This window comes from Myxocyprinus asiaticus, chromosome 25, assembly GCF_019703515.2.
Source record: "Myxocyprinus asiaticus isolate MX2 ecotype Aquarium Trade chromosome 25, UBuf_Myxa_2, whole genome shotgun sequence".
Taxonomy (NCBI): Eukaryota; Metazoa; Chordata; class Actinopteri; order Cypriniformes; family Catostomidae; genus Myxocyprinus; species Myxocyprinus asiaticus.
Window position 1 is genome coordinate 23,302,015 of NC_059368.1, and position 13,578 is coordinate 23,315,592.

Genomic DNA, 13,578 nt, shown 5'->3' on the forward strand with positions numbered 1-13,578 from the left:
ATCAAAGGTCTTACTAGAAAAAAGAAATTATGATCCAACGTGAATTTTCTTGATAAAAAAATATGATCGTGCCTGGTAACATGTTCATGTAAAATGGCAAGAAATAGCATTTTAGCTTAGCGTAAAGCTGACAATTTACACAAGGTTTATTTCTATTTCTACTGCTCCAAACTTACTTCAAACTTACTTCTCTGTCTGCTCGTATGAATGTAACACATCATAAGAAAGTGTTTCACCGCTGTTCAAATGCACTTTGGATCGCATCATTTATATGTATAAATGTTTTTCATCTGAAAGGACTAAATATTAAATGAAACAAATGACAATAAAATGCAAAGTAATCTGTTCAGTAATCTAAATACTTTTTGAATGTAACTTCTAAATACCAATGATTTAAATTGTAACTGTAGTGGAATACAGTTACTTATATTTTGTATTTTAAATATGTTACATGTATTCCATTACTCCGTTACTATATACATACACACATACACATACGTAGTGCAAATACAAATCTGTTATATGCAGTGAAAGGGAATGTAATGGCAGAAGAGGTAGGATATGTTGGATAATATAAAAAGACTAAACTGTGAATTGCACATAATTATTGCTCAATGGGGCAGTTTTAACTGTTCATGAGATGGATAGCCTGAGGGAAAAAACTGTTCCTGTGCCTGACGGTTCTGGTGCTCAGAGCTCTGAAGCGTCGGCCAGAAGGCAACAGTTCAAAAAGGTAGTGGGCTGGGTGAGTGGGTTCCAGAGTGATTTGTTCAGCCTTTTTCCTCACTCTGGAAAAGTAAAACTGTATCAGCAGCACCTGTGAAAGGTTGAACTTCCTCAACTGGCAAAGGAAGTACAACCTCTGCTGCGCCTCTTTCACAATGGAGTCAATGTGGGTCTCCCACTTCATGTCCTGTGAGATGGTAGTGTCCAGGTACCTGAATGACTCCACTGCTGTGGAGTGCTGTTTAAAATGGTGAGGGGGGTCAGTGTTGGGGTGTTCCTCCTGAAGTCCACAATCATCTCCACCGTTATGAGTGTGTTCAGCTCCAGGTTGTTTTGCTGCACCAGACAGCCAGCTGTTCAGCCTCCCTTCTATATATTATATATATATATATATATATATATATATATATATATATATATATATATATATATATATATATATATACATTATTTATGTAACATTACATGTTTAATCTCCTAATTTTGCACTTTTATTCTTGTAATGTAATGCAATTTTATTCTCTTAATCTAGATTTTTATTTTATTTTTATGTGGTACTAAAATGCTGTCGTATATTTTTTGTATGAAAGCCATCTAATTAGTATTTCTAGATTTCAGAGCATATGTGACATTCTGAGGTGCAGAGATTCAGAGAGGTTACATAAGTGCCTCAGCCACACATCTCTTTATTCAAAGCTACTGTGGCCCTTACACTACAATCACAACGAGTCATTTATTCAGAAATGGTGTGACCCTGAAAAAATAAAATGGCTGACCTCTGGGTCCAGAAAAAGTGAGTGTTTACTGGGCTGAATCCTTGGAGACTGTTTTAAAGAGCTAATCTACTGCTCTCGACACTATCCACATGGCATAAATCACTTTTTAAAATGATTGATTCTCTTTGAAATAAGACGTAGGCACTGCATTTCAAATGGAGTGAAACAAAGAGGGAAAATAAGCAAAGTATGTCATGAAGAACATAGCACCGTGAGTCACAGATATGCAGCAGGCCTCTTTCTCTAACACTGCTGATAATGGTAAAGCTCTGGCCCCTTGAGCTCATTATCAGACAAATACCATTCCTCTGGAGTGTTAGACTGTATTCATGCTCTGAGATCATTATTATTACTATTTTGTTTATTTTTTCACTATTCCATTGCATCATTATGAGATAAAGTTACAGGGCTCATAACAGCATACTCTACCTGGGTTTTTGGATGTGAATGTTTTGCCTTTGGCTTCAAATTTCATTGGAAATTCTCCATTAAAGGTTTATTTTCAGATTTGAGGTTGTTTTTGAAGAAATTTAATTATACTTTCATCAATTTAACTTATCCAGAATCACTTTTATTTGATAAAATACAATGTTTTGTGCTTAATAATGTTCCTTTTCACCATGGACTACAACAAATGTTGGGTGAAAAAATTACCCGCTCTCATGACGTCAAAATAATTACTTTAGTATGAGATGGCGAAATTGTAAGAAATCATATGAGTTGGCACGTACATAAACATAAGAATTGTACTCCCATAGAGAAAAATAAACAAACCAATGTACAAGGTTATTATGATTTTTCCTCATTTTAACCCCAATCCTTACCCTAACCATGATTTTAATAATAATAATTATTGTTGTAAATCATGGAAGACAAGAGAAAAACTGGGGTTTGGAATCAATATTCTTAGAATTTTACAACGTTTAACCCTAAACCTCAACCTAACCATAAAGTCTAACCTCTTACCCTTAACCTAACCATGATTTTAATAGAAAAAAACATTTGTGTACCACGGAAGAAAAAACCCATCAGGGTTTGAAACACGATGAGGGAAACTGGCAACCCAGATAACAGTTTTTTTTAAGGTTTCAAATGACAAGGACAAGGATAAATTGATCAAAATCAAGACAAAAGTGTTTGGACACTTTCTGGTCGTCAGACTTTTTTGAGCATGTTCATACTGTAGTTAAAGTTGCTGCAAGCGATTTTAGCATTCTGAAGCTTTCACGTGACTGAGCCGTTGAATTAGTCACGCCCTCTCATTCCATAACCCCATACAGGAAAGATAATTTTGAGACCAAAACTAAGCAAAAGAGCAGCATTGTTTGTTCCTGTGGCTGTCAACTTCAACAGTGGCACAATAGCGCCCTCAACTGGCACATATTATGAATCAGAGCCTCAATGATCCGCTTCATTTACAACACTATGAGAACGAGCAAAATGATTGACAGGTGAAAAGTGTCAATGTCCGCGGACACATTTTTGTTTGCTGTTTACAAAGTCTACAGCTGTCACAGAGACCGGTGGGATGTCTCATGACACTTATTTCATTAATATCTTTAAGGGAGTAGGAACATTTTTAGCATACTTTTGCATGAAAAGTATGCTAAAAATTAGCTTACGGCACATTTAATGTGATGAACTACAACTGTGGTTACTCTGCTAGGACACTTATATGAACCTGATGTGAACTGACTTTATTCATCCACTAAAATATCACCTGGACATCAATTGGTTAAAAATTATTCAGAAAAATAAAGTAATGTGAAAAAAATTTGAAAAATTAGTTCTGAGAAAGAGTCGAGCATCATTTGTTTGCAGATCACCCTTGCGTTGATATTTTGATATCTAATATTCTGATATACAGTATAATGCAAATACTTTTTGGGGCCACTGCATATGTTTAACATCGTTATAAAAATATACCACGATGCACTCAAAAAAACTGTTGAGCTTATTTTTAAGATTTACATATTTACATTTCATAACAAAATTCTATCAAATTTATATGTGTAATGTTTAACTAAATTAAATTAATAAAACTTAAAATATTTAGTTTTTTATTTAATTAAAGATTTCTCAATTCAATTTAATGGAATTTCGTTATGAAATTGAAATATGTAAATTCTAAAAAAAAATTAGATTTCTGTGATATATAAAAAGATCCACAAAAAACAGTGTTTTTTAGTTTGTTTGTTTGTTTGGCTAGACATTTCTGTTCAGTTCAATGGCCCTGTTCAAGTCAAGCTCAACACAGAGAATGTTCTGATCCACTATATTTGTTTTGCTCTAGGCTTATACTGCATAACATATGATGCAGTAACACGATTCCTCACAGATCTTTTCTATGAGTGCTCACTGTTACAGCAGTTGCAGTAGACTAGTACTAATCAGCTTGTTGGGCTTTTTTCTTCAGCTGATTTATTTTAAGTGTCACATAAATCTAGAGCAAATGAACAGGGCATTTAGATAGAGTTAAAATTATTTAACAAAATGACTGCACTAGTCCCCTGACACTCTCCCTGTTTTGCTTGTCTGGCTGCAGCACAGGGAATTGTTCTACTTACACAAAATGATCTGCATGAATATTTACAAAGAACAGCCTTTTCTTGCAACCCCCTACCCGATATGCACACACTCTCCCTACTCCAATTAAACAATGTTTGTCTTATTTGGGACATGGATATTCATAATGCCAAGCTTAAGAGCTTACGGCATCTAAAAAGCCATAAACGAAAGACAAATGTTTTTCAGCTGCAGAAACATTATGCAATCAATCAACTTATTAGAGGCAAAGGATTATTTCCACTTCAACAGAGTGCTGATACTGGATCAGGGAAATTAATGAATGTATTCTATTTGTATGAGAGCAATGCCTGGTTCAACACTTCATCATAGTGAAAATAATGGAGTGCGGCCTTCTGGTGATGTGATCATGATAGAGCACGAGTGCCACCCTGTGGTGGGAAAATAAAGTAAATGATTTTTGAAAAGAAGATTTTTCTTTGGTGAACACTTTTTTGTTTTGTTTTGTTTTGTTTTGTTTTGTTTTGTTTTAAATGTGCACAAAACAAGACATTTCAGTTGGTCCTTCAAATAAAATGACAGGACTGACCAATAAAGTTACATACTACAGTATATATATATATATAAAACTCAAACTAGCCTCCAGTTGTTGTAAGGTTGATGGCAAAGTGCACAGATGAATTCTGACAAACGTACTTGTTAGAATGATGCCTGTTCCAACGCCTTACAAAATAACAAGCAGATGAGGGCAATGCTGTGTGTCTAAGGGCATCCTGGATGAAGACAACCTAGCATCACAAGGTAAGCAAATACAGTATCATCTGTTCATACTGCAGATCCCACACCATATGCCTACCCCTGTACTTGTGTCTCAGACGAACATGGTTGAGCATTCTAATGAGCCATTTGGCTTCATCATTAAACCTCATTATTACATTGGGATATAAATGGTACCTATGTGCCCACAATTCAATATATCCGCTAAGCTTAATTACTATCACTACATCATCATAATGGCATTATGTTTAAGTGAATTGATTACATTCATTATAGTGCACTGAAAAGTTTACAATTATGTTTATGTACGCCCAGCTTTTGTTTATTTATTTGGCTTAGTATTCCAGAGGAGAATATTTAGGGGAGAACAGGGTTAGATAAGTGTTCCCTACTGCATATGCCGCTACTGAAGTTACATTGTAACTGAGAGTTTGAACACAACTGTGTTCTCAAGACAAGCATTTATTTTTATTCATTATAATTTTTCACCAAAGGTCAGGTGGGGGCAGGTTGTCACATGTTTTATTTTTTGTAATTTTAATACATTTTTAATGCATTTAAAAAAGTAATAATATTTATTTATTATTTTATTTTTATTTATTTTTTTCATTTCTGATAGCCAAAACAATGTCTTATTGATATTTTTGGTATGTTACTTTTTACATTTTGGCTGATTCATGATTCGTTTTGCTATTTATATTTACCAGAATAGCCTTCAATCTTTAGGCAGGCTCCCATTGTGACAACTTACCCCATTTAGTGTGACAACATGCCCTGCAACTGGGTCACAACAGATCAATGTGTGTTCAATGAACAGTATCTTTTATATCCAGCGCAATACCAATAGAAATGTTCAATAGCTTTTTTGTAGCCATGACTTTAAAGAGATAGTTCACCCAAAAATGAAAATTCTCTCATCATTTACTCACCCTCGTGCCATCCCAGAAGAGTATGACTTTCTTTCTTCTTCTGAACACAAAGTAAGATTTTTAGAAGAATATTTCAGCTCTGTAGGTCCATACAATGCAAGTGAATGGTGACCAACACTTTGAAGCTTCATAAAGCACATAAAGGCATCATAAAAGTAATCCATATGACTCCAATGGTTAAATCCATATCTTTAGAAGTGATATGATAGGTGTAAGTGAGAAACAGATCAATATTTAAAAATTTTTTTTACTGTAAATCTCACTTTCATACATCAGTCATTACATTAGTGTGTAACAGCATGATTAGTGTGTTATTATAATAATGTGCAAAAAAAATGTAATAAAATGAAAGCACGAAAAAAGAGGCACATCGTTTCTGCCAATTACTTGCATTTAATCTAAGCACAGACGTTTATAGCAGAATTATTTATTCAGAGTTATTATAGAAAAGTGCCTGTATTAGAGCTTCAGAGATGTGTGTGCTTCTCATCTGTGACACAGTAATGTGATATCAAGCACATTGAAAAAGTTCTGTGAACTTGTGCATGTATGCATGTGCATTTTTACATTTTCCGATCGGATGTTTATTTCCTTTTTTAAGACGCACATAACCAGCATGTTTCCAAATCTTGTTTAAGCGTGGTTGATTTACAGGAAGAAATTTCACCCTAGAACTCCTTGGTTTCACCAGACTTGCGCTTGGGGAGTCAAAAAATATAACATAAGCCTATCCTTTGTCATGTATATGCTATTATAATGAATGCTACGTCACTGAATGTAGTTAACTACTTATGAAATTAAAACAATTATGATGGATAAAAATAGACCATGATGAAAATTTTACAACTCAGTCCGTCAGAGTGGCGGATAAAGACTTTTCTAGCGCAACCTCTGGATTTAACCACTGGAGTCCTATGGATTACTTTTATGCTGCCTTTATGTGCTTTTTGGAACTTCACATTTCTGACCACCATTCACTTGCATTGTATGGACCTGCAGAGCTGATATATTCTTCTAAAAATCTTCATTTGTTTTCTGCAGAAGAAAATAAGTCATCCACATCAGGGATGGCATGAGGGTGAGTAAATGATGAGAGAATTTTCCTTTTGGGGTGAACTATTCCTTTAAGGTATGTGCCTATACAGAAATTTGACTTTAAAAAATAAACCTACCGTAGGAAATAATTACCGGAGTAAAAAATGTGACATCTGCTCTCCCCTATTTCCAGCCAGCACTGCTGTCTAAATTAAATATACGTATAAGATACAGAACAATACCATTACACAGTCCATGGAGCCCACAATGGAAATTACGTCACCTGTTTCCTGGAGAGGGGAGTGCACAGTCGGAAAGGTCGCTTCATCTCAGCAACCTTGTTTGCATATGAACGAACACTGTTTATGTTTTTCCAACAGTGTTTTTCCAGTGATAAATAGGGATCATTTTCAGCTGTCACAAAATGATGGTTGAAATTGTGGGTTTATTTTTAGATCACCAAGGGCATGTGATCAGGTTGCTCAGCAAACTCCATTTGTTGATCAGTTTTATGTCATCCCAGGTGATGGCACAGCACTGTACAAACAGACATGCATAGGGATTAAAATGAATTTAAGACAGATTTTTATAGAATCAGCAACATATAGATACAGGAAACTGTAATGGACAGAAATGCTTCAATCTTTTTGTGGGGAAATTTGAATATGGACACAAAGTTTGAAATAGTTAGACAGCGATTGATACTTTGTTGCAGTCATTTACAATCCAAAATGATGATTATTTTCAGACAAGCCAGTAATGGGTAGACAGGATTAATCTACAGAATTAATCAGGTCGGGAAAAAAACTAGTTGTACAACCTAGCCATAGATAAGTATACTGATATTAAAGCCACATTATGTCAAAATATGTCTTTCCATCTTTCATTTAAAAATAACTAGGTCGGATTATTTTTAATATTATTATTTTATTTTTATTTTTTTCCAGTGGAGAAGGACAATCAAGAGAGCTGTTAGCCAGCCAGCATCATTCTTCAGAGAGATAAAATAAGTTCAGGTGTGTACTCTATATTTTTGAAGGCCACTTGCTGAAATTCATTTTGTTGCAACTTACTCAGGATAATGAAATTCATCCGTTTCTTCCCTCATCAGAAATACACCATCAGATAAATATTCCATTCAAAACTAAAAATCCTCTTCTATCAGATGAAACAGCTTTTGGCAGGCCATGCCTCAGTTCAGTCTTGGAGTCATTTTAGTTGGCATGGTCCAGAGGGGGCATAATACAAGAGCGCACACACTTCCTGGAGCTTAAACAACCTACAGGGGGAAAAAAAAGAAAAACAAACTAGCCCATGGACGCAAGAGCTTGAAAGTTTTGCCCCACATCCGATGGGTCGGATGTTTTGTGCTGGTGATTGGGACACGTAAAACGAGTTTTATCGCTGTATTTTCGGGGATACAGAAAGGCCGATGTGCGGAGCGGCAGCGACTGTGTGGAGTGAGAGCTGCGCGGAGGGGAGATCTGTCGACCGCGAGCCATCAGGCGTCCTATCGCTAACACACACAACCGGCGGTTTTATGTCGATGGAGTACTCTTAAGTGCACTTCAAAGAGACTCTGTGACTTACTCCCCGGTTGAACTGACAGTCATTACCGCTGTTTGGCATGTCTAATACACTGAGTGGGTTTGACGCGCATTAGCCGCCTGGCTAACGGTTTACATTGACAGGTTAGCTTGTTAGCCGCTAACCCAAGTTTTTAAAGTGATTTATTTTACATACGCCGCTGTGTAATGCAGTCTGTGTTGAGGGAAGAAGTGCTTCAGCTTCCGTTTATATTATAGAAACCGTTCGTTTGTGAAGACTGGGGTGTTTTAAGACTATATAGGCAGTTATTTGTGTGTTAATGCTAGCTGGCTAGCGATGTCTATGCCCTCCGCCGATATGCTGGAAACACCGCCTGTGTACCCGTTTGAGGAGATAGAGTATGGTGATATTGAGGTTGAAGAGGTAAGTGACATGATAAACAGATGATGAAGATAATAATCGTGTTGTTGGCAGATCTGTGGAAATGTCCTGCAAACATTCCCTTTATGCTGTGCTGTCAGTGGGACACCTGACATTGTATCGCAGCACCCTAATCTTTGTTTTCCCATATATTTCTTTTAATTCCATGTTTTTCATAGTTAAACAATGTGTTCTAGTTAAATATGTATTTGTGGAGTTGTTGTTTTTTTAAAACACTTTTGCGCTGTTGCATAGTCTAGATGTGTTGACATTATACTGTGTGTTGTTGTCCTAGAAACTTATTTACATGGGTTGTTTTAAACGACTTTTGTATTTTCAATGTATTTTGTATAGTTCCATTATGTATGATGTTGTCTTCTGGTGTATTTTCTAGGTGGTGGGCAGAGGGGCGTTTGGAGTTGTGTGCAAGGCCAAATGGAAAGGTAGAGATGTGGCCATCAAGACCATAGAAAGTGAATCGGAGAGAAATGCCTTCATTGTGGAGGTACTGGCATATTCTCTTTCGCTTGTTCACATGATGAATGACTTTGACTAGAAATCTCTAAGTCATCATTATCTAGCATGTAGGGTTAGGAATCGTAAGGAATTTGACGATTCTGGTTCCGAATCCGATTCCTCTTAATGATTCTGGTTCCTTAACTGTTCCAGGAACGATTCCAGTAATTCTTTTAGTATTTTTTATTTTTATTTTTATTTTTTTTATGAATTATTTAGAAATGAGAAATGCAGTTCTTACTGCTTTTACTACCCTCTGCTGTCTGTTACCAAATGATGAGATAATTTCAGAGCAGATAAAACAAATCAGAAATAAATTTAATACAGTTCTTGTAAAAGGTGTGTTTGCAGACTTTTTAGAGACATAATTACAATCCAATAATAGATCCTTAATAGAAACCAACACGAAATATGATGGCATATTTCATTAATTAATTTATTATTTTATAAAATTCCACTTATTACTACAAAATTTGTGTATCTTTAATTATACATTGTCATATGAACAACCAGTCAGTAACTGCCCTGCTTGATTTAATAGAGACACAGGTCATCATTAAATAAACAGTAAAAGTTGTAGAGACAGTTTCGACTGTGTTTTGTAGCCTAATGTTGTAATTCAGGCTTGTGAGACTTCAACAGTTCTTATTTAATTTTGAGTTGGACATTCATAACTTGCACATCAGTATAAGATTAATTGTATACTGGAAGGGCTGTATGTTTTGTGTTGTTGATTCAAAAGAACCAGCTCCTTTGAATGATTATTTCGGGAATCGAACTGTACCGGAAGCGCATATGTTTCACGCTGTAAAAAGAACTGGCTCGAGACTCATTCAATTGGGAATTAAATACACTGGTAGGGCTCTGTGTGTTTATGCTGTACAGTCAGTAAAGGGCAGCGCTGATGCAGAGATGTGCTGCTGGAAACGCTGTCAGAGTATTTGAGGACTGTGTTCCAGCCACATTGGTGGAAAATTGCACGCTGGAGAACCGTTAACGGAACCGTAATTCACAAAGATCATACGATTCCGGTATTTTTTTAAAGAATGGAACCAGTTCTGAACAAGAACAGATTCTCAGTTCCCAACCCTACTAGCATGTGTGTACACAGTGAATAAGCTTTTCATGTAGTTGTGTATCGTAATTTCGGCCATACGGCTAAGAAATTTAAGTTTCAAAGTTTCATAGACAATGTTTCCCATTCTTTATGTTCCAGCTTCGACAGCTGTCTCGTGTAAATCATCCAAACATTGTGAAGCTGTACGGCTCCTGCAGTAATCCTGTAAGTTTTTGCACCATGCTGCATTTCTTCATGTGGGTTACAGCATGGTTCAATGAAGAGATCTGTTCATTCAAGTTTTTATCTATTTGAAAATTGATATGTAAATTCATTGTTCTCTATGTGTTTTTCTCTTGGGCCATAAAAATGTTTGCAAAGATCCAGCCATATGAAAGGTTAATGATCTTTTACTGGAAATCTTTCTGCAGGTATGTCTGGTGATGGAATATGCAGAAGGGGGGTCATTGTATAATGGTGAGTTGTAAGTTACTTGTTATCATAGAACATTTATAGAGAATTTGAAAATGTGAACTGAATTTTTGGTATTTGCTCAGCTAGAAATGGAGTAAATATCAAATCAACAGCAGAAAGAGCTTTGTTAATATAAATGTGACATCTTTCAGGCGTTTGTAGAAATAGACTGACATCATGGTTACAAACATTGAGTTTGAAATGCCTTCAACTGCCCTGCTAGCAAGACATGTAGTCATAAAATGACAATGACCGAGAAAAAAAAAACACTTTCAGTATTGGTGCACACTCCAGGGTTTTTCCTGGGTCAAAAATGCTCTTTGGTGGTGGCTGATGTACACATTCATCACGATGCAGTTTAAAACATTTTTTTTCTTTTTTTCTTCTATTAAACTACATGGGAGCATTATAGCAGTGTGCCATTCTCTCCTCCTTTTATGATTTTTTTTTTATTTATTTTTTTACATTATTGCAATTCATATATAATATATGTTGTTGCATTTCATGATTGTTTTTTGTACTTCATTGTGCTGTGGGAAATCAAACAAACTTAACACCTTATTTCTATAGGGCTCGTTATAATATTCATGAGCAAACCACTTTACTGATTTGGGACCGTGCTTCTGTAGTAAATATGTTTGTTTCCTTCTCAATAACAGATATTGCTTTTCTGTTATCAGACTGATTTTGGAATCATTGTGATTCTAGTAATATCTGAAGCCAGGCCAGTTTGTTTCCTAATATCAAACATCATTAGAACAGGAAACATTACAATATAACACATGACTTTCTTCTTAATTTATAAAGAAATTCTCGGTGGATCGCATGACAGGCATGCGATACCAGTCTTCAGTCACCCTGTGCACACCACGTACAACATGAGAAGCTTATTTAGTGCTTATGAAGCACCAAAAGCAACATGAATATCATAAAATTTTCTTAGGCGGCCCGAAATTTCGCTTCGGTGGCTGCCGAAAAATGTTCAATGCAGGAAATACCCTGCACTCATAGAATGTTTTATATATATATATATATATAATGTATATACAGTGCATCCGGAAATTATTCACAGCGCTTCACTTTTTCCACATTTTGTTATGTTACAGTCTTATTCCAAAATGGATTAAATTCATTATTTTCCTCAAAATTCTACAAACGATACCCCATAATGACAACGTGAATGAAGTTTGTTTGAAATCTTTGCAAATTTATTAAAAATAAAAAACAAAAAAAAAATCACATGTACATAAGTATTCACAGCCTTTGCCATGACACTCAAACTTGAGCTCAGGCGCATCCTGTTTCCACTGATCATCCTTAGATGTTTCTACAACTTGATTGGAGTCCACCTGTGGTAAATTCAGTTAATTGGACATGATTTGGAAAGGCACACACCTGTCTATATAAGGTCCCACAGTTAACAGTGCATGTCAGATCACAAACCAAGCCATGAAGTCTAAGGAATTGTCTGTAGACCTCCGAGACAGGATTGCATCGAGGCACAGATCTGGGGAGGGGTACAGAAAACTTTCTGCAGCATTGAAGGTCCCAATGAGCACAGTGGCCTCCATCATCCATAAATGGAAGAAGTTTGGAACCACCAGGACTCTTCCTAGAGTTGGCCGCCCGGCCAAACTGAGCGATCAGGGGAGAAGGGCCTTAGTCAGGGAGGTGACCAAGAACCCGATGGTCACTCTGACAGAGCTCCAGCATTTCTCTGTGGAGAGAGGAGAACCTTCCAGAAGAACAACCATCTCTGCAGCACTCCACCAATCAGGCCTGTATGGTGGAGTGGCCAGACGGAAGCCACTCCTCAGTAAAAGGCACATGACAGCCCACCTGGAGTTTGCCAAAAGGCACCTGAAGGACTCTCAGACCATGAGAAACAAAGATTGAACTCTTTGGCCTGAATGGCAAGCGTCATGCCTGGAGGAAACCAGGCACCGCTCATCACCTGGCCAATACCATCCCTAGAGTGAAGCATGGTGGTGGCAGCATCATACTGTGGGGATGTTTTTCAGCGGCAGGAACTGGGAGACTAGTCAGGATCGAGGGAAAGATGAATGCAGCAATGTACAGAGACATCCTTAATGAAAACCAGCTCCAGAGTGCTCTGGACCTCAGACTGGGGCGAAGGTTCATCTTCCAACAGGACAACGACCCTAAGCACACAGCCAAGATAACAAAGGAGTGGCTATGGGACAACTCTGAGAATGTCTTTGAGTGGCCCAGCCAGAGCCCAGACTTGAACCCGATTGAACATCTCTGGAGAGATCTGAAAATGGCTGTGCACCGACGCTCCCCATCCAACCTGATGGAGCTTGAGAGGTCCTGCAAAGAAGAATGGGAGAAACTGCCCAAAAATAGGTGTGCCAAGCTTGTAGCATCATACTCAAAAAGACTTGAGGCTGTAATTGGTGCCAAAGGTGCTTCAACAAAGTATTGAGCAAAGGCTGTGAATACTTATGTACATGTGATTTTTTTCATTATTTATTTTTAATAAATTTGCAAATATTTCAAACAAACTTCTTTCATGTTGTCATTAAGAATTTTGAGGAAAATAATGAATATAATCCATTTTGGAATAAGGCTGTAACATAACAAAATGTGGAAAAAGTGAAGCGCTGTGAATACTTTCCGGATGCACTGTGTGTGTGTGTGTGTGTGTGTGTATATATATATATATATATGCAATATTTTGTGATTTTTGTGACTTTTTTTGTTCTTTGATTTTTTTTATATTTTTTTTTTATAGTTGGTTTAAAACTAGTCATGCTGAAATTGCTTTTAGTGT

The 13,578-nt window shown here is 36.6% G+C and overlaps 1 protein-coding gene across 3 annotated transcripts in view; it reads left to right on the forward strand.

Annotated features, from left to right (window-relative positions):
• The first annotated feature begins 8,007 nt into the window (after window positions 1-8,007).
• LOC127415933 (mitogen-activated protein kinase kinase kinase 7-like) overlaps window positions 8,008-13,578 on the forward strand; it is a 30,105-nt gene continuing 24,534 nt past the window's right edge. For all 3 annotated transcript variants that reach the window (XM_051654951.1, XM_051654953.1, XM_051654952.1), the window contains exons 1-4: window positions 8,008-8,740; window positions 9,132-9,242; window positions 10,470-10,535; window positions 10,742-10,787. In XM_051654951.1, the coding sequence (XP_051510911.1) occupies window positions 8,654-8,740; window positions 9,132-9,242; window positions 10,470-10,535; window positions 10,742-10,787 (310 nt within the window). In that variant the 5' untranslated portion in view covers window positions 8,008-8,653. The remainder of the gene's footprint in view (window positions 8,741-9,131; window positions 9,243-10,469; window positions 10,536-10,741; window positions 10,788-13,578) is intronic.